The sequence below is a fragment of the Carassius carassius genome, chromosome 18 (assembly GCF_963082965.1).
Source record: "Carassius carassius chromosome 18, fCarCar2.1, whole genome shotgun sequence".
Lineage (NCBI taxonomy): Eukaryota > Metazoa > Chordata > Actinopteri > Cypriniformes > Cyprinidae > Carassius > Carassius carassius.
The window spans coordinates 7143235-7170853 of NC_081772.1; the positions used below are offsets into that span (position 1 = coordinate 7143235).

Below are 27619 nucleotides of genomic sequence, written 5' to 3' on the forward strand. Positions count from 1 at the left end.
ACCATATATTTTGGTGCTGATTTTAAACACAGTTTAAAACCCTCTAAATTGTATTTATTGCAAAGTGTATCTGGAATTTATTTTTGGTTAAGACCCTATGGTTAAGACTAATAAAACAAAAAGGACATACACTTGTTATACTTATATATAAAAAAAAAAAAAAAAAAAAATTAAGACAAACTTAGGCACAAAAATTTTAATTGCGCTATTTATACATACAGAAAAAAAAATGTTCCAACAGAAGTGGAATGGCTTACAATACTGGAGGTCAGTTTGAAGCTTGCAAACAGATAACCCAGGGAAACCAGACTTACACAACAAAAACATTACAGTACACATCTGTGGATTAAGAAAACTTAAATAAGAAAGATAAATATTTTACCCTTATAATAATGCAGCCAATATAGTTAAGTCTCAAGTCCATCACTGAGATTTAATTTAGAATACCACATAACCAAGCCATAAATTCACTGTACAAAAAATTTAACAAACCAAATGGCAGGTATAATTAGAAAACAAACATTAAAAGAAAAGACAAAGACATAATTTTTTATAATTTTAAATTATTACATAATGTCAAGTGGGACCAAACAGACAAATGCTTAATCAATGCCACGGAAATAATGTGCAACACTCCGCTTTAAGTGATGAAACTGTTTGCTTACATAAATTTAAGTGCATCTTGGTTTGCTGTATGTGCATTTTGGCACTATTAGTTTAATAAGGTAATTGGGGGGGGGGGGGGGGGGGGGGGGGGGTTAGATGACATAAGTAAAATTGTTCAGGAGAAGCACATGCTTTGCTTTCTTTTGGTTTAATTTCTGCTAAAAGACTCCCAAAATGTTCTTCACTAATTATTTCACAACTTCTGTCATTGCAAATCTATTTGTTGTTGCCTCTCAGCAATCAAGTATGGGAAATAAACCAATGAAAAAATAAATTTACATTATCTACAATTTAAAATTCAAGTATGTAACTGAAAACTGTAAACCTGATATTTTCCCCCCATCATTGGCACTGTAGTGCTAAATACTAAAACCAATGATGAGAGGAAAATTATTCCTTTGGACTTAAAATTGAAATTTCTATTAACAAGTCCCTTTTCAATATTTCATGAATTGCCCACATTTTTACACACACACACACACACACACACACTATCAAGTAGGCTGATATATTGATTGGCACTTCACATCAGTATCGCCTTCAAGACACCAGTCAATTGGGGGGAAAAAAGGCAAAACAACAATGTTAACGTAAATTAAACAACAGATATACGGTTTATGAGCAGAATTGCAGCAAAAAATGATATCTATTTGTGCTTGGGTTACTATTTAAGGTAGTAACATTTACGCAGATTTTTAGCAAAAGCTGCAACATTAAAGGCAGGTTAAATTGAAGCAGGCATGTTTTGCTCACTATGAAATGTCAATTTGGTCAAGCGTTTCAAATGCACATGTATGCTATATATGCTATACCAATGAAAGATAAGTCAAGACAACATGAAATCATGTAACAAACACCAAGTATGAGCGGTGTTTGCAATCAATTACATACAGTATACTGTATTCTACACAGTATATACTGTCTACTCATACTACTGAAAAACAGTACAAGGTAGTTTGGTAGCATACCATTTCAAACACTCCCATGAAGAAACTAAGGTTTGCCCTTATTTTTCCACTCTTATTTCGAAGTTCAAGTAATAATGAAAAATTCTTAAATTGTGATGGTCATGTGGGCACTGCAAGGAAAGCGATTGAGCAGTAATCTCTCATGTTTGGGGGTCCATTATTGCTTTAACCTTTATTGAGAATCAACTTATGTGTAGAACGCAGTCCTGCAACTAAGGCTTATATAGGGCTGGGCAATGGGTCCACAATCATATGAGATTAAGTGCTTAAAAGTTCCCTTCTCTGACGCGTGCAGATACAGTTGCTCACATACAGGTCTTGATGAAATTCAGTAGTCCATCCCATCATCACTTTCATACCAGTCTGAAGGAGCATCAGTCCCAAAATAACGGTCCCCAAAATTACCTGCAAAACAACTACAATTACAATGTATCCATTTTTTTCTTCCTTCATTTTTGTTAAAGGAACAGTTCACCCAAAACTGAAAATTTGCTGAAACTCACACTGAGTTTGATACGCCGCCAGAATGATAGTCCAAACATTTGTTAAAAACATTACAATAATCCACATTTAATCCACATGACTCCAGTTCATCAGATTTAACTTCATACCATTGCTTCAGGCTAAAATACTGTTCCTTTATTCATAGTGTTGCTTTTTTCATCTCTGAGTCAATAGAGAAATATGCACGTCGTTTACACATGAAAACAGTTTTACAGAAATATGTCCAGTGGATTTTCATGTGAAGGACAACAGGGGATTGACTTTTTAAGGGACTTTTGGATTATTGTGATGTTTTTAATCAGCTGTTTGAACACTCATTTTGACGGCACCCATTCACTACAGAGGATCCTTTTGTGAGCAAGTGATGTAATGCAAAATTTCTCCAAATCACCTACATCTTGGATTGTCTGAGGTTGAGTTCATTTTCTTTTTTGTATGAACTATTCCTTTAATCAAACTGCTCTCACCAATCCCTGGAATGATGTGAAACTCATCGTTGACATTCTTGTCCACAGCAGTGGTGATGATGCGCACTTTGGGAAAGGCATAGGCCACTGAGTGAACGCCCATCTCCGCCATGAGGAGAGAGATCAGGAAGATCTTATCCTCCTGGACATCATGATCCTGGAACAGATGAGTTCGTGAATAACCCTGATTTAAACTATACTGAGCACTAACTAATGGGGATATCAAGTTCTGGATAAACAACAAACTAAATAAAAACAAAAAGTACACAATAAATAGATGTAAAACAATAAAATATAAACTATATCGCCGAGCTAAAATGATGTCTGTAATGCAATGACACATTTTTGGAATAAATGAATAATATAATATAATATAATATAATATAACAACATCAGTTCTAGGGCTCAGATCTCCTATCACTTCCTTTACAGATTCAGGATAATAAGATGTTGATATTTATTTTACACATCTTAAAAGGAGCCAAAATACTCCACAATGCCCATGAAACATAAAAATATAGCATATCTGTGCACATTTGGGAAACTTACTTAAAAATAAATAAATATGACCTGTCTGCTAAGGTGACTTACAAGTAAGACTCTGACAGCCATGAGAGCTGCCGCTCCTGTTGACACAGTGCTGTCCATCAGGATAACATAATCCTCACTGAGGTCCTTGGGAAGACGAAGGTAATGGAGCTGAGGAGGAAATTAGACCGTAATAAGACAAATTTATAGACTAAGCAATGATTCTTGTGGCATTAATGTATGAAAAACAAGAAACTTCTAAAGCAATTAAATAAGGACATCTAAGAAGCTTTGAAATCAAAGAAATGCCTATTGAAAACACTACAGTATCGAGGATCAGTGATACAGCATATCTATCTATCTATCTATACAAAGCAACAAGGATTTTTTTTCTTCTAAATGAGCGTAAAATTTATTGTACAATTATTTTAATTTCTATGCTTTAATATATCACCATAAAGCAAATAAATAAACAGAACCGTTTCTTACAAACATTTTACAGTAATTTTACAGTAAAATGCAGAGACCTCCAGGAATATTTTAAAGTGATGCAAACAATACTGAAATAATATTTTTGGTTCAGGTCTGAACCATTTCACTGAAACGGACAGTCTGAACTAATTTCAGTAAATAAAATTAATCAAACTAACGTCACTGATTCTGTACAAATATATCAGGAATATCAATAAAAAAAACTCAAGCCATAAACAGTGTTATATTATTTTTTTTCCTGAAACAAATGACTAAAAAAAAACTGTAAACATACTATAAAAATCACTAAAAAACTAAAACAAAATGTTATATTGTATATATAAATTCCTAAAAATTTAAATATGAAACTAAATCAAATTCAAAATATTAATAAATTCTATAATAGTATATAAATAATACTAAAATAACACCGGTCATAAGAAGTACAAGACTCCTCTTAATGCAAAGTGAACATACAGCTGGAGCGAGCGCTACACAACACTCTTACAAAAAATACCTGCAAACTGACATCCATCAGCATTACGACACATGTTCTATGTCAGGTGAGAAGAGGCATAGATATCAAATCTGACTAAGCACAGCAGTGAAACAGACCATGACCTGACTAGTAGGCTATGAGTAAATCATCCGTGCCATCTCACCAAGGCTGAGAACACAAGGACACATGATAACACAAACAAGCTCTGATTAAAAAGTTGTCTAAGGATGTGTCTGTCAGTTGGATGGGTGACGATGTGATACCTCAGGCTCTCCTGTGTCATGATTGGTCTGAATGAGGATCTTTCCGAGTCGAATGTCCTTACAAACAGCCATCAAGGCCTGTTCCATGGTCTCTCCTGCCCGTAAAATGGACACACCAGTGATCTATCAAACAAAGCACAGGTATAAAGTCCTTCCATACAGATAATTGCAATACCTATGGAAACGTGTTTCTGTCATTGAATATTTGTTTTTTGTTTTTTTTAAGTCTGAATAGGGTGATATAAACTCTGACTTGTGAAATACAAATGCAGAATTGAGAGGAAAAAGTCTAAACTGAAATAAAAGTTTGCAGTTACTTTTATTTATCGTTTATTTTTTTCTGTGGTGAAAACAGGCTTCCATAGAAACCAAATGATTTGACAAATTAATACCCAAGATAACTTATTTGACCGAGCAATTAAAAAAAAAAGAAAGAAAAAAAAGAATGTAACTCATTTTAATCTTTCAAATAAACAAACCCTTTTCCCGCTCAGCCTCTTCCCTTCATATACAGTTCCTTGAGGAGTTTCAACAGACACCGGCTAAAGAGAAAAGACGAAATAAGATTCAGTGATCGATTTTTTTAAAATAAATTTATATAAACGAGTGCTTTAATCTTGAATGAAGACTTGCTTCACTTCACACCATAAAAATGTAATTTGTCCATTGGGGTGCTGCCTGACACTCGAATGTATCACTGTATTATGACCAATATCCAGAGCTCATAACATCAAGTTTAAAGTTCGTAGTTGGTCATTAATGGCGGTCCACTCACCTTCAGAGGCAGAAAGGACAGGGCGTGCTCTATAAGAAGCCTCATTAATCTCTTTGAATAGAAAATAAATTCATCTCGACTGGTTTCTTTATTCCTGGGGGCACAGGGGACACAGGCAGTAATACACAACAGAGATGATTTGTGTTTTGGAAGAAATTATGATACTATATACAGGAACCACGGGTCTGAGAGTTTAGATAAAGTGAGAAAACAATCCCTATTTTATTTTAATTACCCAATTACAAATCAGTGGCCCGAAACGTACAAACACAACTCAAGCTGTTGCTGGCCTGCTGAAGCCAAACTCATTTTAATGCACAATCAATCATTTAGCTGATAAATTCTGTTCTTCATTTATATGTGACAAAGTACATCTACACTGGAGTAACACAAGGTGTATATTGTGCAGGGTACAATTGTTATGATTCCGGAGTTTGAACCTAAACTTTATATCCAGACCAATTTTAATGAGTCTATAACGGTGTTATTGAAATTACTGCATTATCTGAGCTGCGAGCTAGCAGTTTGCTGATGTTCTGATACAAACTGTGAAAAAAATGCCAATACGTCTTTCTATTATGTTATGTCTATTAGGTCCATGTAAAATGAAGCATGCAGCTCTAAAGCAGTACAATTCACAACAAATGAATCTTATAAGAAGTTTGTTTAATAGTGTGATGATAAGGTTCTGATAATACCTGATAATAGTGTGCATTCCTCTGACCTGTGGGGTGCTCTCCATGACACTCAGGGTCTCAGGTAGAGGTTGACCCTGATGGGCAGATGCCAAGGCTGATCTATAGAGCACATAGATATGAGACATAAACATTCCACAAGGTGCACACAAAAAAAGAAACCACACTTTTTGTTAACAGAAAATAGACAAATATAACAATATTTGACTTTTTTCCCCAGTGCGAATATGGTGTTGAAGAGCTGATGTGAGTTTGAAGTGTTATGGTAATAGGTCAAGGTAAAGTCAAGGCCCATTCACTTCAAGTTTTCAATTATGAATACATTTTAAAATAAAACAATTGCATACTTTACATGAATTAATCACTTTCACCACAAAGAGAAACCTCACTGACCAATAAGATATTGACTTGGGTTATGTGTTGACAAACTGTTAATATCGCAGGTTTCTATGTACTAGGGATGGGACGGTATGAAAATTTAATATCACGATTATAGTGACTAAAATTATCACGATTATCAATATTATCACGGTTTTGTTGAAACGAGTTGAAAGTGTTCAAAAATAGTTGATGCTCACACTGAAAACATTTCAGCAAGTTTTATATTTAATAATCAACAAACAACTAATAAAACAAGCAACTCTATGCACTTAATTTAAAGAAAGATTAAATTCTGTGGCATTTCCTTCCTTACAATGAAAAGTGTAGAAGCATAGAAAAGCATAGAAAAGTCACTGACTTTCGCCATTCCTTCTCGAAAAAAAAACAAAAAAAACATTGTGCGCTGCGCTTGCGTCAGACTGTTGCTGGCTGGACATGATTTAATAGTGAGTTATTAAAACCGCGATAATCAAACACGGTTTTAATGATAATTCATTTTTAAACGATATTACTAACCTTCAGCACATTTTATCACGGTTATCAATAAAACCGGTTATCGTCCCATCCCTACTATGTACATCATCATTGTGAACCATCAGACTTGGTGTGAACAGGCCTTCAAATTAGAAGACAGAAGTAAGGGTTTTGCAACCAAATATCTGATGAACAGGCATTAAAGAAACAGTACAACTGTGATCATTTACTCACTTGTTTCGTTCAAGACACATATGCCTTTCTTTCTTTCACAGATTACAAAAAAGACAGGATTTTCACGCTGTTATTTTAACATCGTAATAACCTCTTTTTGTATATCATGAAAGAAAGAAAAGACACAATACTTGAGATAGAGTAAATGACAGTTTTAAAATTAGAGTAAACCATTTCTTCAAACAGTGAAATACTGTGATATTAAAGTGCCCCTATTATGCCATTTCGAATATTGCCTTTCATGCTGTGTTTAATTTAGCTGTGTGAATGTAATGATTTGCTAATTTGTAGGACACTCCCAAAACAATAGTAGGAACCTTAAAAAAAAATGGCATGATAGAGACACTTTATAACCAATAAGATGGTATTGGACTGAATTCTGTTCATTTAATTACATTATTTTAAATGTGAAAATCTTAGCAAAGAGAGAGCCACCACTGCCCTTTACAGTGCACAACAACCCACATTGATGACTGATTTGAGACATTTATTATATGTAGCTGCTAAATTTTCTTCATTGTGGTTGACAGTTTCACCAAACTTCAGCCCACAATCCCATTCAGAAAAACCAATTAGATTAGACCAATTAGATTTCTATGGATCCAAAATAAAGATAAATGCACACACTACATTCACATATGCACACATAGGATTCATACATGCACACACATAATTCATAAATACACACACAGGGTACACAAATGCGCACAAAATTTACAAATGCACACACAAAATTTAAAAAGCACAGAAGATTCACAAATGCATACAAAATTCAGAAATGCACACAAAATTCAGAAATACACACAATTCAGAAATGCAAACAACATTTACAAATGCACTCAAGATTAACAAATGCACTGGACTAGATTCAGAAATGTATTTCTGATGCACACACACATTTATCTTGATTTACAAACTGCTTGCGGTCTGTGAACTTCACTGCATTTGTGTGTGAATTTTGAGACTCCCCTGACTTGGCTCGACACACAAATGCCTTTTTTTAAACAAGGAATGATCTGCAACCAATCAGATATCTCCCTTGTTTTAGCCAATCACAAGAATGCACCCCACGTGTGGGATTGTTTCCTTATAAGCCAATCAGCGAACAGCGAATCAGCGAATTCTGACCCATACTCAGAATTTGTGCTCTGCATTTAACCCATCCAAAATGCACACACACAGAGCAGTGAACACACACACACACACCGGCGCCCGGGGAGCAGTTGGGGGTTCGATGCCTTGCTCAAGGGCACCTAAGTCGTGGTATTGAAGGTGGAGAGAGAACTGTACATGCACTCCCCCCACCCACAATTCCTGCCGGCCCGGGACTCGAACTCACAACCTTTCGATTGGGAGTCCGACTCTCTAACCATTAGGCCACGACTTCCCTATAACACTTTTATGATTAAAGTGACTTCTATATTGCATCCAAAAGAATATTTAGATATATTTAAATATTCAAAAAGGTGTAAAAATTTTTTTTTACTTTCATTAAAATATTTCAATAAAATGAAATAATTGCCTATTGCAAATTTATGAATCCATGGTTAACTTTTTTTCTGCAGTCACTGGGCTATATGTATTAAGACATTTTTAAATTTATATTTTGTAAAAAATTATAAAAAATAAACCTGAATTGTAATCTAAACATCTGTATTTTCATACAATTTCATAAATAAGTAGGCTATAATATGCCGCACCATAGGCATATCACGCTGTGTGAACGCATTCATGTGATTGGCTTATAAGTAAACAATCCCCCATGTGGAGTGCGTTCTTGTGATTCGCTAAAAGAAGGGAGATATCTGATTGGTTGCAGATCATTCCTTGTTTAAAAAAAGGCATTTGTGTCGAGCCAAGTCAGGGGAGTCTCAAAATTCACACACAAATGCAGTGAAGTTCACAGACCGCAAGCAGTTTGTAAATCAAGATATATGTGTGTGTGCATCAGAAATACATGTCTGAATCTTGTCCTGTGCATTTGTGAATCTTGAGTGCATTTGTAAATGTTGTTTGCATTTCTGAATTGTGTGTGTATTTCTGAATTTTGTGCGCATTTCTGAATTTTGTATGCATTTGTGAATCTTCTGTGCTTTTTAAATTTTGTGTGTGCATTTGTAAATTTTGTGCGCATTTGTGTATCCTGTGTTTGTATTTATGAATCATGTGTGTGCATGTATGGATCCTGTGTGTGCATATGTGAATGTAGTGTGTGCATTTATCTTTATTGAGACTCTTTTGGCTCCATAGACTTCTACCTAGGCAATGCCACAATGTCGCTTTTCAGTCAATGCTGGTTAGGACACTGTGATGGACTGACAGTGTGAATATATATATATATATAAAAAAAAGTGCTAAAAGAGCAGAACATGTGTTCATCAAATGAGGAAGTATATTGCAGATAAAATAAAATAAAATAAAATAAAATGAAGAAAACAACAGAAAAAAGAAAGGCGAGAGGATGCAAGAATTTATCCTCACATATCCCAGCGGAGTTTCCTCTGAAGAAGGGAATAAATGTTCATTGGGAGACAATGATGACGAGACAGAGAAAAGAGAGAGAGGGAGAAAAGAACACGACCTGATTAAAGTCTATACAGAACAGACAGGCACATCACAGCCAAGATGAGCGCAGGTGTGAGTATTATGTCAGTGGTTTTTCAACTGAGTCTGAATAAAACTGATCAAATGACAACAGACGTCTCAGTAATGAGACCATATGCATTATCAATGGGTTTCACAGGCTGCACTGTATCTGAAGAGCAAAACCACTGAAATAGGCCCATTCCTGTGTTAGCAACAGCATCAAAAGAACATCGTGGAGGTGGACACAAAAGGTACACAGCCCAGCTATGGTTTTTATAAAGCTTCTTTATAATGATATTCTTTGTCTTTACATCAAATGTGTGCAACTCACTCAGGTCCTTAGCATACAGTCTCCACTTAAACATTTTTTTATAGATCATTTTAGCCAAAATATGAAAGTAAAAATCAAAACAAGCACTACCGTTCAAAGAAATTAACACTTTTATTCAGCAAGGAAACATTAAATTGACCAAAGCACCAAACTGCTTCCAAAATTAATAATGATAATAAAAAAACTTTATTGAACACCAAATCATTGTATTAGAATGATTTCTGAAGGATCATGTGACACTGAAGACTGGAGTAATGTAAAATTTTTATTTGCCATCACAGGAATAATATTATTATTATATTAATTTATTTCATAATTATTACTATAATATTTCATATTTTTAGTCTTTTACTGTATTTTTCATCAAGTTAATGCATTTGAATGGTAGTGTATTAGCGATTTCTATTATAGCTATGATTTTGGACCAGTGTGATTTTAATGTGGTATTCATTTATACTGCAGCCTCAACCACGCTAAACGTTTAATTTGTTTAGCATAGTGCATAGCCAGAGCTAAGCTTTTCCTTTTGTCTCCATTTGCATCTCTGCAGGTTTAAGGAAAAGAATGGAGCGATGAAGCACAGGTTTAAAGAATGTGTGAAAAAGAGAGATGGAAGGGAATGATGGGAAAAGCAGCCATACCTCACTGTGATTTCACGCTGGGATGGTTAGAGCAATCGGTTGAGGGTTTAGCAAGTGTTTCATTACAAACACGCACAGGGAGGAGAAGAAAAAAAAGAAAAGAAAAAAAAGAAACTCATGAAATGAGATATTCACTCTGAAAAGCCATTCCAAACAGTCAGCCCTCACCCTCTCCATGGTATACTGGGAAATATTTCATGGCACTATCAGCTACTCTTAAACTCTATATTTAACCTGATACAATCACATTCTTGCAGATTTACAATATACATTTATGCTTCTATTTCAACACTGAAAAGAAAATGTTTCAGGCTGATTTAATCTTTATAAGTGTTACTATATTTCTGTGGAATCACAGGGTTGATTAGATAAAACATTTATACCACATTATAACACATTTTCCATTGTACTTACTTTAAATTGCTTTGAGGTTATACCAGGTTTTGTTTTTTTGGAAAAGGGTGATTCTTTAATGAAATAAATTCTTCTCTAAAGGCTCTAAAGCCTTTCTATGTAATGCATCTGTCATCAATATATGCACACGAACATCACTCAGCAAACGTTCATTAGTGTTAACATCTTTATCTTTCTAATAATTACCTTGGTAGGCACCTAAAAGCAAGATAAATTTAAAACGGTCTACACATTTTCTTTTCTCCTGGTTTCTCAGCATATTGTCTGAATCAGTAGAGCATGCTATTCCAAAGAAAAGAGTGGATAACCAACAGGCAAAAGGCTATTTAGTCACTGATCTAGCAAATTCACAATATTATGGCATGAAATGCCCAATTTTTTCAAGATCCAATCAATTCCTAATGTCATCATTTGTAATGAAAATTGTGTCAGAAATTACATTTGCAAATTAATTTTATAATACTATAAAGGCGAAGATGGACTGTAAAATGAAGACCAATATTACTGGCCCCGCCTTCTCTTGTTTTAACTAATGGATTATTTAGAACAAAATATCTTGTGTCACAGGTACAATATGACCACCAGAGGGCAAACTATACTTACACCATGAGCAAACTGTGCTTATTCACCTTATTTTCCATGGCAACAATGGTGCCGCCATTGCTCTCATAGTCTATGATTGCTCTCGTTTTGTCATCTTACTTCCGGCTGAGGGACCTGACGTAACGTATGTGTTTGCTCGCCTAACGTTAGATTTATGAAGTCCGTTCTATGCAGTTAACGAAGTACAACGAATTTTCCATGATTAGCATTGTCCACCTATTTATTTAATATTTACGGTAGTACAAGATATTATGGTACATTACAATAGCTCACATTATTCCTGTTACAGAGATTGCAGGTGATAGCAGGCCAGCTAGCTACATTTCTCATTCAGATACCGAACCAACGTTTGAACACTACAATTAAGAGTTTTGGTTTTGTTTCTAATGCATCTCTCTCTCTCTCACACACACACAAACACACACAGTTCTAAGTTCGGGTCCCATCATATATTAATACTCATGATATATTGTAAGTACTAATGTAAAAATGTTTAATTATTTCCACAGATGTATCGATGAGCGCCAGTGATGCAGTGGACAACTGTGAGGGTGATCAGATCCACATGCCCCTGATCTTGCTGAAAGTCACCAGAAGTTACCTGCTGTAATAGATATTTTTATGAACCTTTACAATGTCACCTGACATTACCTGCTGTAAATAGTTTTTATTTATTTATCTTAATTTGATTTTTTTTAATCTTTCATCTCTGATTTGAAGGAATAAGTCATGTCAAGTTTGCAAGTTAATTCCATCTTGGTTTATTACATATGGAAATTAAATGTTGAAATTTTATAGGATGGTCAGTAGGAGGTGTCTCTTGCTTCCTGAAAACAACAAACACTGATCAACAAATCACAAATTATTTTATAGAACTTATATTAAATTATCCATGTTCTATAAAACAAATCACAGTCTGTCTCTTGTTTAACACAACTGATTTAAAACAACTAACTTAATATAGTTCCAGTCTTCACCATCACCCTCTACATCCCATCCCAATCACCTAATATCCTATCCTTAACCCTAATTATTCTCATTCCTGCTTGCTTACAAAGCTGCAAGTATCTTCTGGAAAGCAGTAGGTCGCCTGCCTGAAACTCATCTGACACGAGGAAGCATACACTTAAAATAAAAGGTTTGTAGTCTAGCTACAGTCTTGGCACAGAATTGCTCATTGTGTGGCACATGTAACTTGCTGTGATGGAACCCAGATGAGCAGCTTACAGCTCCTCAGCCCTGTACAGAACATGGCAAACCTAAAATACATTTTAAAGCTTTCACAGTTGTCTTATTTCAGAATCATTCATTATTATTACACTTGACGTTTACCTACATTATTCATTGATTAGACTTTATGTACACCTACCAAAACCTTTACCTTAGCTTTTGCATATACAGTCGTGGCCAAAAGTTTTGAGAATTACATAAATATTGGAAATTGGAAAAGTTGCTGCTTAAGTTTTTATAATAGCAATTTGCATATACTCCAGAATGTTATGAAGAGTGATCAGATGAATTGCATAGTCCTTCTTTGCCATGAAAATGAACTTAATCCCAAAAAAACTTTTCCACTGCATTTCATTGCTGTCATTAAAGGACCTGCTGAGATCATTTCAGTAATCGTCTTGTTAACTCAGGTGAGAATGTTGACGAGCACAAGGCTGGAGATCATTATGTCAGGCTGATTGGGTTAGAATGGCAGACTTGACATGTTAAAAGGAGGGTGATGCTTGAAATCATTGTTCTTCCATTGTTAACCATGGTGACCTGCAAAGAAACGCGTGCAGCCATCATTGCGTGGCATAAAAATGGCTTCACAGGCAAGGATATTGTGGCTACTAAGATTGCACCTAAATCAAGAATTTATAGGATCATCAAGAACTTCAAGGAAAGAGGTTCAATTCTTGTAAAGAAGGCTTCAGGGCGTCCAAGAAAGTCCAGCAAGCGCCAGGATCGTCTCCTAAAGAGGATTCAGCTGCGGGATCGGAGTGCCACCAGTGCAGAGCTTGCTCAGGAATGGCAGCATGCAGGTGTGAGCGCATCTGCACGCACAGTGAGGCCAAGACTTTTGGAAGATGGCCTGGTGTCAAGAAGGGCAGCAAAGAAGCCACTTCTCTCCAAAAAAAACATCAGGGACAGATTAATCTTGAGATTGAGAAAGTATAGTGAATGGACTGCTGAGGACTGGGGCAAAGTCATATTCTCAGATGAAGCCCTTTCCGATTGTTTGAGGCATCTGGAAAAGGCTTGTCCGGAGAAGAAAAGGAGAGCGCTACCATCAGTCCTGTGTCATGCCAACAGTAAAGCATCCTGACACCATTCATGTGTGGGGTTGCTTCTCATCCAAGGGAGTGGGCTCACTCACAATTCTGCCCAAAAACACAGCCATGAATAAAGAATGGTACTAAAACACCCTTCAACAGCAACTTCTTCCAACAATCCAACAACAGTTTGGTGAAGAACAATGTATTTTCCAGCACGATGGAGCACCATGCCTTAAGGCAAAAGTGATAACTAAGTGGCTCGGGGACCAGAATGTTGAAATTTTGGGTCCAAGGCCTGGAAACTCCCCAGATCTTAATCCCATTGAGAACTTGTGGTCAATCCTCAAGAGGCGGGTGGACAAACAAAAACCCACTAATTCTGACAAACTCCAAGAAGTGATTATGAAAGAATGGGTTGCTATCAGTCAGGATTTGACCCAGAAGTTGATTGAGAGCATGCCCAGTCGAATTGCAGAGGTCCTGAAAAAGAAGGGCCAACACTGCAAATACTGACTCTTTGCATAAATGTCATGTAATTGTCGATAAAAGCCTTTGAAACGTATGAAGTGCGTTCCAAACCACATCAATCTTAACTATTAATTTGGCATTTAATCTTTTATAAGTGATATATAATCTTTTATTGGCTTGTTTTATCTGTAAAAGAAAATCTGCCTAATAATTATGCATACCTGGATATAAGGCGTTTTTCACTTCCAAGTTCCAGCCTCCTCCTTTTCTAATGTGTAATTGATAAACATTCACTCCACTGTACAATTAAGTTATTAGACAAAATACTTAGTTTGATGATGGTCATCAAACACGTTAATATACTTGTAAACATTTATAACTTCGTGTATGTTAACATCACACACACAAAACTAACCAGCACCATGCTGAGAGGTTTAGACTGCTCGACTGGCTGGTTGTTGCACGTTCAATTTTAAAAATACGATAAAACCCTCACTGTGTAACAGTACACGACCCACTGTCTCACTATGTAAATACTGGTAAGCCTCGGGTACATTTAAAAAAAATAATTTTCCTTGCTGCTCCATCAACTCCTTCTGACAGTGCAGTTAAATATATAGGTTACCGCTAACATTCGTCTAACATTACCAACGTTAACAGCGACGATGGATGGTACAATTTGATACCATTTGATCGTCGTAAGACGTTTTCATCGTGCTCCCAATTTATAACATAACGTTCTTTGTCATTTCGCCACAGTTACAGCTAGCTATAAACAATCTTACAACTACTGAACTAGTAACCGGACGTGCCGTATCAGTTTAGCGGAAGTCGAATGACAAAATGCGGAAATGCGAAGTATTAAAAGTGGGCGGGGCGGAATAGGGTGAATACCATGGCATGGGCTTCATATGCACACGCATGCAATATTTGTGTGTTTTTAGAAGCATGTGGACCATCTAGCAGGGATAACAACATGCATGTTGGCCATTCTCAGCACTACTTTATGCACAGACCAAATAATCATTATCACTCAGTGTCCAACAGATGAGAATGAGGAGCCAATTTACTACATACCTTTTCCAGCTGACTGTGAACATGCTGAACAATCAGATCCAAGGCTACAAAGTTTTCTCCACCTGAGGAACAACCAGGGAACTTTTATAATCTCCATTATACTTTCACAAATACAAATTCCCATAATTTTGAGTTCTGAACAAACTAGGAAGGTTTCACAGTAATTATATATTACCATATTAGCATCAAAGGCTAACTGAATATCCTATTTCAGTTCGATATTTATACAAGGTGAAACATTTTTAAATCACCTTTTTATGAAATTTCTGAATATAAATGTTGCCTAGCAATATTAAAGACCAGGCAGTCTGGTAAAAAATGCTTAATAGTCTGACATCTTGAAAAAATATTTGGCAGTTTTAACATTTTCCAGCTTCACATACCTCTTGGGACCACAATATCTGCAACCTGCACAGTGGGTTCGATGTACTGCTCGAACGCTGGCTTGACAAATTTGTTGTACTGTTTAATGACACCTACAATGTCACGTCCTCTGTCCGTGATGTCCCTTTTTAGCCGCCTGACTAGCCGGATGTCAGAGTCTGTGTCTACAAATACCTTCATGTCTAGGAGCTGAAGGACACATAGAAACAGTAATACAACACAAACATCAAGAAACTGACAATGTGTTATAGACAAAGCTTCCATCTTCCAGCTTATATTTAGCTGAGGATGTATTCGACTGTTTAAAAGTGACAGAAAATACATTTATAAATTTCTATATAAAATAACCAGACCTAAACTTTTAAACAGTATTGGCTGTTTAACTAAGACTTTTTTTGGAGAGAAAAAAAGAAAACCTACAACTTCAACAGATGCATTTACCATTGATTAATAACCCTCATTGTTTTCAACTCCAAAGTGACAAAATCATGCAAGGCAGACAAAATCTGTCCACTACCGCCCCTTCTCGATGGTTCCTGTTACTGAAAACACATGTGAGATCTTGCAATGGAGCGAATGGATAAGAAATTTTATAAAAGCTGCTCAGCAAAGGGAAAGTCAGGATCAATCAAAGCAATGTAGTGCAGCGTGACGCCAACTAGCCAAGATGTACCGCTGGTGCTGACACTGACACTAAAAATGGATATCATTCAGTGAACCGACATGATATGGCAAAGGCATTAAATTTCAAGGTAACGATAAACAATCCAACACCCTTAAACAGCAGTTCCTGCAGCCCTGCCAACACGACAAGGCATAACTTATAAGGCGTGCAAGAAATGTACATGAATGGAGTGAAAGGTCAAGTGTATATCAAGTTTTAAAAGACAGGAAGTCATTGCTCATCCTTCCTTCCTGAACATCTCTCAAAAGAAAATGGAGGTGAGCTGTCACTGTATTCACAAAGGCCTGCGATGAGAAAGAGTTTAACTGAAAACCCTGATCCATTCATTAGCCGAATGACGTCTAGCGTTTGTTGAGTCTCATTCGTTCTGCGGCACATCTGCTGCACGGTGCTCATAAATCACGTCAGGATGAACTGCTTTGCCAATGCGTACACAATAACTCCCATTTTAATTTGTATAGATTTCCGGACACAACGTGCAAGGAAGAATCGAAACCTGGCAATGGGAACCATCAACGCAGGCGTAGATTAACACCGCCTATTCACTTCCTGTGACCGCTCTTCACCATTAGAGAGACAGAAGAATCAGTCATCTTCCTTGTTTGAGGAAAACAACAGGATGCAGGAGGAAAAGAACATAATGGGAGGACAAAGTTCTTGTGGAGTTTCAGTAGAAACAAGATATTATATAGCTATTCTTCATCCAGAGATGCAGCTGTTCCCAATCCTGGTCCTGGAGAACCCCTAACACTGCACATTTTAGATGTCTGCCTATTCAAACACACCTGATTCAACTCATCAGCTCATTAGTGAAGTCTCAAAGACCTCAAATGTGTGTGTCAGATAAGAGAAACACCAAAAATGTGCAGTGTTGAGGGATCTCCAGGACCAGGATTGGGAACCACTGCCTTAAATGATAGAAAAGACAACTAAAACTCTTTATCTAGCTAACCATTAATGGGTTTTCATGTATATGTAGGTCTGCAGAGCTGCAGAGAGAGACGGAGACGGTATAGACAGGGCATCTCATCTTCCCAGTCGGGTTGTGGGAATGAGATCCATTACTCAGTAGCAGACACACCAGACATTGAAATTTCCAGGATCATTTCACCCCAAATTCAAATGAAAAAATAAGCGGACTATACCTCTTGTTCTATTGTCATTGAGTATCCATAACTAATCTGTGGGAATATAAAACTCTCTTTTTTTTTTCATTACACAGCTATCTTTCTTTTCATTTGACCTTTTCTTTTATACCCCCATTTTTCCCTCTCTGCTTTATGACTCCCATGATGCTCTTTCGTTCCATTTTTCATGCTATGAATCTTTTCATTATTTTTCCTCTCTTTTCTATCTTTTACTGAAAGCCCTTAGTGATATCACAAACCACAGTTAAAGTGATAGCTGAGACTTTTATATAATGTCCAGTATGACAAATTTAATAAGAGACTTACCTTTAAAAGCTCCTTGTTGGCAAAAGCCAAGATTCCCTCAAATATCACAACGTTGGCCCCATAGACTGTTTTCTGCACAGAGGAACATAAACAGAAAATGTTGTTATAATCTAATCTAACTTAATCATATATAATATAATAAACTGAAAAGTACAAGTTATTGATGAAATAGTCAGTGAATTAATTACAGCATATAATGAATTTTATATAAATATAAACTCTGGTTTATACCTTAACTGATCAAATTACACAAAAATAAGGTACAGAAAATGCCCAGAAAAATGCTTTAAAAAAATTCAACTTCAAATATGATGTCAATAAACTGAGGCAGTGTAGGGAGAAACTGTGGAAGTGTGTGGTGATGCATTTCCTCCATGCTCCCCTGCTTCAGAATGAGGGGAACCCTGATGGTGTCATGATCCCATTAAGACATTAATGCACTACCATGAGGCCTCCCATCAATGGCCACTCATTCAGTATTGATCAGCAGCACAAGTGGTCTGTATACCCTACAGAGCCAGAGATCTCACTTTATCACTCATTAACATTACAACCCATGTACGTACAGAGAAAAACCTCATGCACCTTAAATTTTAGGAAGATAAAAAGCAACGCAGCTCTTAAGGAATCATAAATGTGTGTCTAAAGTAACCGTAGTTACTGCTACTGCTTTATTTCAATCAGGCATGACGTTGCCTGTAAATAATAAAAGCAAACTTAAACATTGTTTTCAGTTAACAATTAAAGGGTGAAATTTGACAGCTTTATAAGAGTGTTTGGTTTTGGAGTTACATTAAATCTATAAAGACATAACTGTATATTAATCAGGTTTCGAAAGTAAAATTAATCTAAATTAACATTAATTCACAGTAAAGTTTGCCATTTCTGAATTATATTACATGGCAATCTGATGTTAATATTCTTCTGCTTTATTGTGTAACAGTCTATTTAATTAATAATATGGCAAAAAAAAAGCATTACAGATTATTATTAGAACATGCACTGTTATTGCATTAGCATTGCTACATCACATTTAAAGATAAAGTAGTTACACTTTATTTTAAATTTGCCTTAAGTATTGAGTAATTTTAATTAACAACATAAACATACCACTGGATTAGGAAAAGGTTTAGGGTTAGTTGCATGTAATTATGAATAATTTACTGTAATTACACAAATACTTTTATTACATAAGTCCTAATACTACATAAGTACATGTAATGTGTAACAAGCATACTATAAAATAGTGTTACTCTAAAGTATTTTTCTATGGAAAAAAAAATAAATAAAATCATTCTCCTATCCCAACCTAATGCAGCAACTGTAAGTAAACTGTTTCTAGGTTTATTTCCCCTGTGATACAATGTTTATTTAAATTGCAGAATTATTTTTGCAATTCTGTTTGGTAATGCTAGGGATGCAGAAACTACATGGTGTTATTCTGGAGGAGAAAAGATAATAAGCAATATATACAGGCTCATGCATACTAACCAGACAATCACACACAGGCTTACCCACTCCTTGCGACGACTGTGACTGGTAAAGTCATACACTGGCACTTTGATGCTTTTGCCCTTTTTTAGTTTTCTCAACACAGTTACCAGCAGTTCAAAATCAAAGGCATCAGGATGATCAAAGTTGTACTCGTTTCTAGCTGCCAACTCCTGCTCCTCTTTACTCAAAACCTGCAAGATGTCAAGTGAAGAAAGTTGAAATAAGAAAACAGCACAGATTATATTGTTTTCAGTGATGCACACTATTTAATGAAATTTTCCTGCAGACTTCCCACCATAGAGAGAGAAACAGATTGACTGATTGAACCACTTAAGACCAGTAATAAGCTGGAGGATATGCCATTAAATCAAATAAGGATTGATGAGCAGATCCTTTAGGGTTTCAGCACACCCAACGGGGCAAGAGCAAATTATATTAATGCTTCAATGGTTATAACACATGAAGAAGTTTAATTTAAAGCACTTTAATGCCACAGTTGTCTGCAAATGCAACTAGGGGCAATAACACCACTGATGAAACATGTCATTGGATTTGGAGTGAAATTTCTCAGTGTAAAAGGACAGGAAGTTCAAAGCAGAAGTATTATAGCTGGGTCTTCTTTAACACAGTTGTGAAGTACCTTGTAGAAAGAATCCATAGAGAGCAGAACAACCCAAGGAACATCAAGAGCCTCTATGATCTTATTGGCCACGGTGGTTTTCCCAGAAGCACTTCCTCCACAAAGACCTGCAGGACACAACAGTGCATTGATTATGACCAATAAATAGACATTATGCGGACCACTACATTTTCAGATACTAAAGTTTTAACTATCAGATAGATCTCCAAAATAAAAGGCCATAACAAAAACACCACATAAAAAAAGATACACAACCAGTGGGAATAACAAAAAGCTTCTTGTTGTTATAGGAACTAAAGTTACTTAAAACTACCTCAGTGTTCTTAAGTCCTCTCTCGTCTCCCTGTTCCTCTGACCTTTGTTAAGGGAAGATCATTCCACTTTGGTGGATTTATTAGTTTCTCTCTGACTGAGTGAGCAGGGACGACAGCCAGACCACATCTTTTTTTCTTTTTTTTTTTTAAGAATAATTGACTGGAGCACATCCAAGTGTGAAATTGTAGCCCGTACGACAGGATCTTTGTGAGTAATGGATTGCATGCTAATGACCTCAGAGCTCAGTCCTGACAGAACTCGTGTTCTCACAAACCACAAAAGTGTAAACCTCCAGGTCTGCATTCCGCAAAGTTTCACAAAATATTTAAACCTCACTTTAAGATGCGTTCAAAAAATTTGGGTCAGTCGCTATGACTTTCTTTATAACAAGAAATGCACATTAGTATCAGCAGATTAGAATGATTTATGAAGGATAATGATACACTGACGACTGGAGTAATTTAGCTTTGCCATCACAGGAATAAATTACATTTTAAAAATATATTAAAACAGATTTGTTTTTTTAATCGTAATGATATTCCAGTAATATTACAGTTTTTCCATATTTTTTAATGAATTCACTGCAGCCTTGGTGATCATAAAAGACTTCTTTCAAAAACATTTTAATAAAATCTTTCTGACCCCAAACTTTTGAACAGTAGTGCATGGCTCATGTCTCATCGATGTAGTGAAAACAGGAAAAAAGTCTCAAGTGTTTTTAATTCATACTCCATTTTATATTATATATCTCTTATGAGTGCAATAATAATACTATGAAACCTAAATTATACCCAGTTAACGTTCCAGACAAATGTATTATTTTGCGATGTTTTCGTAAGATTCTATCAAATGTAATAATTCACTGCACTTTATATAACAAGACTTGATATGTCATTATCGAATAGAAGGCATGCATATCTGTGGTACCTATGACAAAGGCTTCTTTAAAGGTGGTCCCAGTAACATTGTACCAAGGTGGACGCCCCGCAGTGTAGATTGTCCTCTTATTCGTCCTCAGAAGTGGAGGCTCTGTTTTGCTTTGGCTGGTGGTCCGTTTACGTGGAGACAGCGAAGGGGTCAAGGGACATCTGTGGCTCATAAGGCCATCGAGTGAATCCTCACCACTACCAACAAAAAAATAAATGAATATATACAATGCTAAAAAAATCTAAATGTTCCATTGAACACAATGGTATTTGGCCATGGCCATTTGTAATTTCATATTTTTATAATGTCACAGGCTTCATTAACAGTCATCAAAAACTGATCAGTTGTCAATTAACAGAGAGAAAGGTAAGTGTGAGTGTCCACACTGCCATCAGAAATGCCTTTGAAATCATGAACAGCCCCATCTGACCTGAGCATTGCTATTAAACACTGTTTCACAGAGAGCTTGAGGGAATCTGGGTCTTTATGATGCCCTCAGAAAGAGCTGCTCACATGAAGGTTTCTGTTAGTGTGGTAGAGGGACTAAGACCTTTCTTCATATCCTGTCCAGGAAACCACACATCTGCTCAGGCAAACCTGGAGCCTCATTTGAGTAAGGCTCTCATCACATGGACAGACACTGGACACTCACTGACGCTAATGAATCATCAACGTGAAGTACAGTCCATTATACAATGGCAGTGCTGAAAAGGTCAGGAGGATGTTTGCTTTGACTCACAGACTAGGCTTACATGGATTATGGTTCACATGAAATTCTATTATCTGAAGTGTGACGTGTTTTACACATTTTGCTGATCTTTTGGATTTTTTGAAAGGAATAGAAGGAATACGATTTTTTTTTTTTTGTGAAACGGTCATGGAAAGATGCATTTTTCCTTAATATACACTACTCATCAAGTTTGGAAAAATTATGCTTTTTAAACGTTTATCAAAGACGTATCTTATGCTCATCAAGGCTGCATTTATTTGATTAGAAATCCAGTAAAAACAGTTATATCCTGAAATATTGTTACAATTTAAAATATGCATTTTCTATTTTAATATACATTTCTTTCTTGTGATGACAAAAAGCTGAATTTTAAGCAGATATTATTCCAGTTTTCAGTGTCACATGATTCTTCAGATATCATTCTAAAATGCTGATTTTGGTGCTCAGGAAACATTTCTTAATTAATAACAATATTAAAAAGAGCTTTTGCAACAATGTTTTTGTGGAAAAGCTCAATACTCTATGTAAGTAAAAAAATTAAATAATTAAGATACAAATTAATAGCTTTTATCAGCAAGGACACGGTTCAAAAAGGACAATAATAGGCTACTAAAGATTACTATTTAAAAAAAAAAAAAAAAAAGAATCTTTAAAAATGTACTCAATATTAAGCAGCAAAAACGCTTTTCAACATTTAATTATTAATAACAGTGAACCTATAATTATTGATAATTACTGAGCAACAAATTAGCATAATAATTTCTGAAAGATCGTGTGACACTAAAGACTGGAGTAATGGCTGCTGGAAATTCAGCCTTTTCATTACAGGAATAAATTATAATTTAAACTATATTCAAATAGAAAAGTTATTTTAAATTGTAAAAATATTTTACAATATTACAGACTGTATTTTTGATCAAATAAATGCAGCCTTGTTGAAGACAAAACATTTACAATTTTTTTTATTCCAAGCTTTTGACCTAAAATGTATACAATCTAGAAATTCTCTCGCTCTCTCGCTCGCTCGCTCTCACACGCACATCTTAAAACATGCTCAATTACTCTAATGACTTCTTTTGACAAATATCAACTAAGTTTGATTAGCCTCCTTTTCCTCTGACGCGTGCTTCAGATGTGCCACGCCAGCAGCTCCACAAACACGAGCGCGTCTGTTCTGCTCATTATCTATGCTCTAGACACTCACCAACCAAAATAAGAGAAACAAAAGCACATACACTGAATAAACACTCTCGACTCTCGCTGAACTGTCGCCGCTGATCAACACAACACTGCCCTTTATTTGTCAACTGGATGACGTATTGATCTCGACCGATAGCTGAGCTCGATAGACACTTCAACTACTCACCTGTCAGATCTAGATATAGACTGATCATCCTCCTCTCCTTCTTTCTGTTGCACCTGAACATCATTTTGGCTCATTGTCATCGCCATGTTGGTGCCGCTAACGTGCTAAAACGCATGTCCGGAAGTGCGTTTGCGTCATGCTTTCTCTCCCCATAGTATCCAGCTGCAGACCCGCAGCACCCACCAGTAACGTTAGTTCCAGAACCGCAACCACAGAACCGCAGCCACAGAACCGGAAGTGATGGGCGGAGCTTACATTCTTAACCCTCTGGGCTTCTTCGCCCGAAAACGGGCGAAAACTTGAACGTTTTTAAATGTTTAATTTTTTTGCTTCATCGGATGGGGATGAAACTTGGTGACTTTTGTTGTATTACCTATATGAACACACAAAAAAATCAAGGAGATGATTCTGATATGTTAAAGGGTCGTAAAAAAAAAAGTCACACTTAGCTTCCTCCCGCCCGAAAACGGGCGACATAGGAAATGAATGGGAAATATGAAAAAATAGGAAAACTCAGAGAAACTTTTGGTGGTACAAGCTACAGATCAGCAACTGTGCTGAAAAAAAGTGTACAGCAATGAAGGGGTGACACTCTAGAACATCAAGAGTGCAAATAAGATCCCCCCCCCCCCCCACACACACACACCCACGCACACAAACACACACACACATACACAGATAAACTGGCGACTGCAACAGCAAATTTGTAGAATATTCCACATAAAATCAATATATGAAAAAAAAAAACTTGCTCAAATGCACACACACACACACACACACACACACAGAGAGAGAGAGAGAGAGAGAGAGAGAGAGAGAGAGAGAGAAAGAGAGAGACTGGTAAGACTGCAACAGCAAATTTTGAGAATATGCAAAAATAAATAAATAAAAAATACAAAAAGAGACTCTCGCTCAAATGCAACACACACACACACACACACACACACACACACACACACATTCACTCACACATACACACACACACACACACACACATTGTGTTCCCTTTCTAACCAAATGCTATAGTTTGATTGTAATCATAATGCAAAACCTGATACTTATCTAAACATTTTTGTTAAGAAAATAAAGTAATCATCTTTTAGAATATCTAAATGTATATCTAAATAAAAAAAACGAATAAGATAGAGAAATCATGTCTAAAACAACAAAAGGAATCAAATAGCCTTTCTACATAGGATATATAGGAAGCTATAGACAGCCTACAGGCTGGTACAGGACATTACACAAAAGTGGCTATTTTTTAAAGCCACTAGATGAAGTTCTTCTCCTGGAACATTTTTTTTTTAGGCTAGCACTCTATTTTGATGTGAAATGCTGCATTTATTGAATTTTTAAAAAAAAATAAATATAAAATAAAAAATGATATATTAATTCTAATGGAAAAAATAGCTCATAAAAATTATATAATTAATGCAAAGTATCATAAAAAAATCAAAAAATTCTAAATAATAATCAGAAAACATTATAGAACAAAAATATATTTGATTGGTTATCCTGGGAAAAAGTAAAGTACAATTTTAAGTCTTCGCCCGTTTTCGGGCGGGAGGGAGCTAAGTGTGACCCATTTACGAAGAAGCCCAGAGGGTTAACAGAGTTGTGCCACTTTACAGTTTTAAGGGGTAATTTGCTTTTATTACAAATTATAATAATGTATGTATGTATGCATTTTATAATGATATATTTAGAATTTTAAAAAAATTAATCAATAAAATTAATGTAATTTAGTTGTATACGGTTATTTATTTGTTTCATTGTATTATGCAAGTTATTTCCTGTGATATTAAAAATAATGTTTGAAACTTCTGGGCATTTTATATGAAATATACTTTAATCACAAGATTCAAAATAAATGTTTACAAGAACACATGCATCATACATTTTTCTATATGGAAACTAGAACATTTCAATAAAACACACACACAAACAAACAGCAGCATAATTTTAAAAGTAACAATCAAAAGGTACACAATAATCAAATTGAAGTTTATAAAATGAACAATTTATTATTAAGCCTATTTTGTCATGACAATCCTGCATGAAAATGTACAAAATGAACAATTTAGGTCCATTTTGTTATGAAAATCCTACAAAAATAACTCCCCTGGACACAAGATGAAATATCAAGGGAACTCTGGAATCGTCTGTTTGTTCCAGGAAATTGTCGAGGGCCTTTTCCTTGTCCCCTTCCTCCATTATAAGGAAAAGAAGCTCTTCCACTGGCCCCTGAGCAGATATCTATTGTAATGGAGCCATTTCACAACATTTGTCTGAGATTACTGGGATCTCCTTTATTACTGGATATTAAAGGAAAATGAAACTTTAATATTTCTTATTAATGTGTGTGTGTGTGTGTGTGTGTGTGTGTGTGTGTGTGTATAATAGATAGATATAGATGTACTGGAAAACAACAAAAAGAGTATATTCTCCCTGTAAATGACACAAAAAAACAAAGCCTTCCTTGCTCCTTATTTAACAACTAAATAATCACACCAATAACTTGTTGCAAAAATGTATAGTATAGCCTAAAATAAAAAAAAATAACTATACAAGTAAACTATCATGCAATAATATATTGTAAGTACATATATTAAACAAACAACTCAAGATAATCATATCTTCACAGGCAACCGCCTTGTTGAAGTGGATTTGAAGATGACTTTTTAATTTGACCAGTTGGGCTGGTTTAAACATGCTGGTCAAGCAGAAAATTGCTGGTAATTGCTGTAACACTTGTTGCACTGCTGAAGCTCAGGTAATGTGTCACCTCTCTGAATCCTTTTATGTCTCTACAAGAGATGAAGCCACACACAGTTATCTCAATGATGACAAATGGGATGAATATAACTAAACTATATGGTAATATTAACACACAAACAATGCATATAATAGAGGAAAGTAAAGCAAACTATTTATTTTTATGAATAATAAACGTCTTCAAAACTTCACTGCAAGGCCCATTTAAAACATGCATCTGAAAATTAATCGAAACATCCACAGAAAAAAGTGATATACTATAAAGTAACAAATTCGAGCTTCAATATAAGATAATAAAGCCAAGCACACATAAAGTACTTAGCAGATAAATGTTTAACGTAATATATACAATAATTTTTAAACATATGATAGCAAAAACATTATGGACTACTCACGTGCTCTCTCGATGTCAATAACTCCGCCCCTCACTTCCGGTTCTGTGGCTGCGGTTCTGAAACTGCTGGTACTGCGGGTCTGCAGCTACTGTGGCCCCTGGCGAGTAGTAAAAAAGCATGATCCTTAATATAAAATATTATTATATATAATGCTATATATTGCTAATATATTATTATATTTGTCCGTTTTTTTTTTACTGTGTAGAATTTAATTATATGTTAGTTTATAGTATGCAGGAAAAAAAGCAATTAAAGTTGAGGGCACGTGGACATACAAATTTATGGTTTACAGGTGTAGACAGTCTATTGATGACTGAGCCAGGGCAACAACTGCGTGTTACTGCGTGTTGGAGCCTAGAGAATATCCCTAAAATTCAAGATATGGGGCAAAATGCCCGTTTGGAATTTTGTCTCATATTTACATCACATAGTTAAGTAATTTCACATGAGCAGTAGGCTAAATGCAATATCACAATAGTGCAAATGTGATACTCATCTTAACAGTTCATTAAGAAGTTAATATTGTGTTATTTTAGACACAATGTTGTCTGTTTTGCTCAATTTTGCCAAACAAAATATAAAAACAAATCAGAACTGTTCATCCCCGAGCAACCCACAGCGGCATTTCATTTCTTAATCAACATTTTGAACGAATTTGGTGAACCATTTGGCACGTTGAACCATTGGCCATAGTCACGTTGGCTTTGAACTGGCACTGCACAGACCAATAGGTGTATGACAACAAAGTACCGCGAGAGCTATTCAAAAGCACAAGGTGTTGTCTGCTCTCTAAGCTCTCGCGGTACTTTGATGTCACACACCGATCGGTCTGATGGTGATTATCCGCTTCAAGTCAGGCAGCAAGGAAGTCGACCGGAAGTTGAAGTCGGCCGCGTGCCGCCATCTTGTAGCAGAACTTCACTTGCATTAGCATTCCCATTGACTTCCATTCATTTTGGCGTCACTTTGACAGCGAATAACTTTACATCTGAGGCGTTTAAAGACTCCATTTGTCCATTTTTTTTTTTTTAAGATACACGACAATGTATAAAGGGCTCCATTACCTTCTATGTTACATTATGGCCCCGTAGAAACAGTTTTTGTAAAAATAGGCTAACGATTGCGTCATAACCACTCGACTC

General features: G+C 35.8%; 1 protein-coding gene across 2 annotated transcripts; it reads right to left on the reverse strand.

Moving 5' to 3' along the window:
- Window positions 1–1140: 1140 nt before the first annotated feature.
- LOC132092235 (uridine-cytidine kinase-like 1) lies at window positions 1141–23466 on the reverse strand. 2 transcript variants are annotated; one of them, XM_059498395.1, is made up of 15 exons: window positions 23308–23466; window positions 21212–21408; window positions 19970–20076; window positions 19350–19520; window positions 17836–17907; window positions 15696–15885; window positions 15313–15374; window positions 9407–9426; window positions 5840–5938; window positions 5142–5235; window positions 4846–4908; window positions 4367–4489; window positions 3197–3304; window positions 2606–2762; window positions 1141–2039 (listed from the first exon to the last, which is right to left on the reverse strand). In XM_059498395.1, the coding sequence occupies exons 1-15, from the start codon at window positions 23391–23393 to the stop codon at window positions 1963–1965; spliced, it is 1626 nt and encodes a 541-aa protein (XP_059354378.1). In that variant the 5' UTR covers window positions 23394–23466; the 3' UTR covers window positions 1141–1962. The 2 variants fall into 2 exon arrangements, with proteins under 2 accessions (XP_059354378.1, XP_059354379.1); XM_059498396.1 differs by lacking the exon at window positions 9407–9426 and adding an exon at window positions 10484–10500.
- Between the last annotated feature and the right edge of the window lie 4153 nt (window positions 23467–27619).

Bases quoted from the DNA above. Each gene is read 5' to 3' on its own strand.
- LOC132092235 (XM_059498395.1), bottom strand. From the start codon at position 23,393: ATGGCGATGACAATGAGCCAAAATGATGTTCAGGTGCAACAGAAAGAA. The intron at 15,375-15,695 runs GTATGTGAAGCT...GTTGTTCCTCAG, and splicing joins AGATATTGTGGTCCCAAGAG to GTGGAGAAAACTTTGTAGCC. The intron at 2,040-2,605 runs GTGAGAGCAGTT...GTTGTTTTGCAG, and splicing joins TCACATCATTCCAGGGATTG to GTAATTTTGGGGACCGTTAT.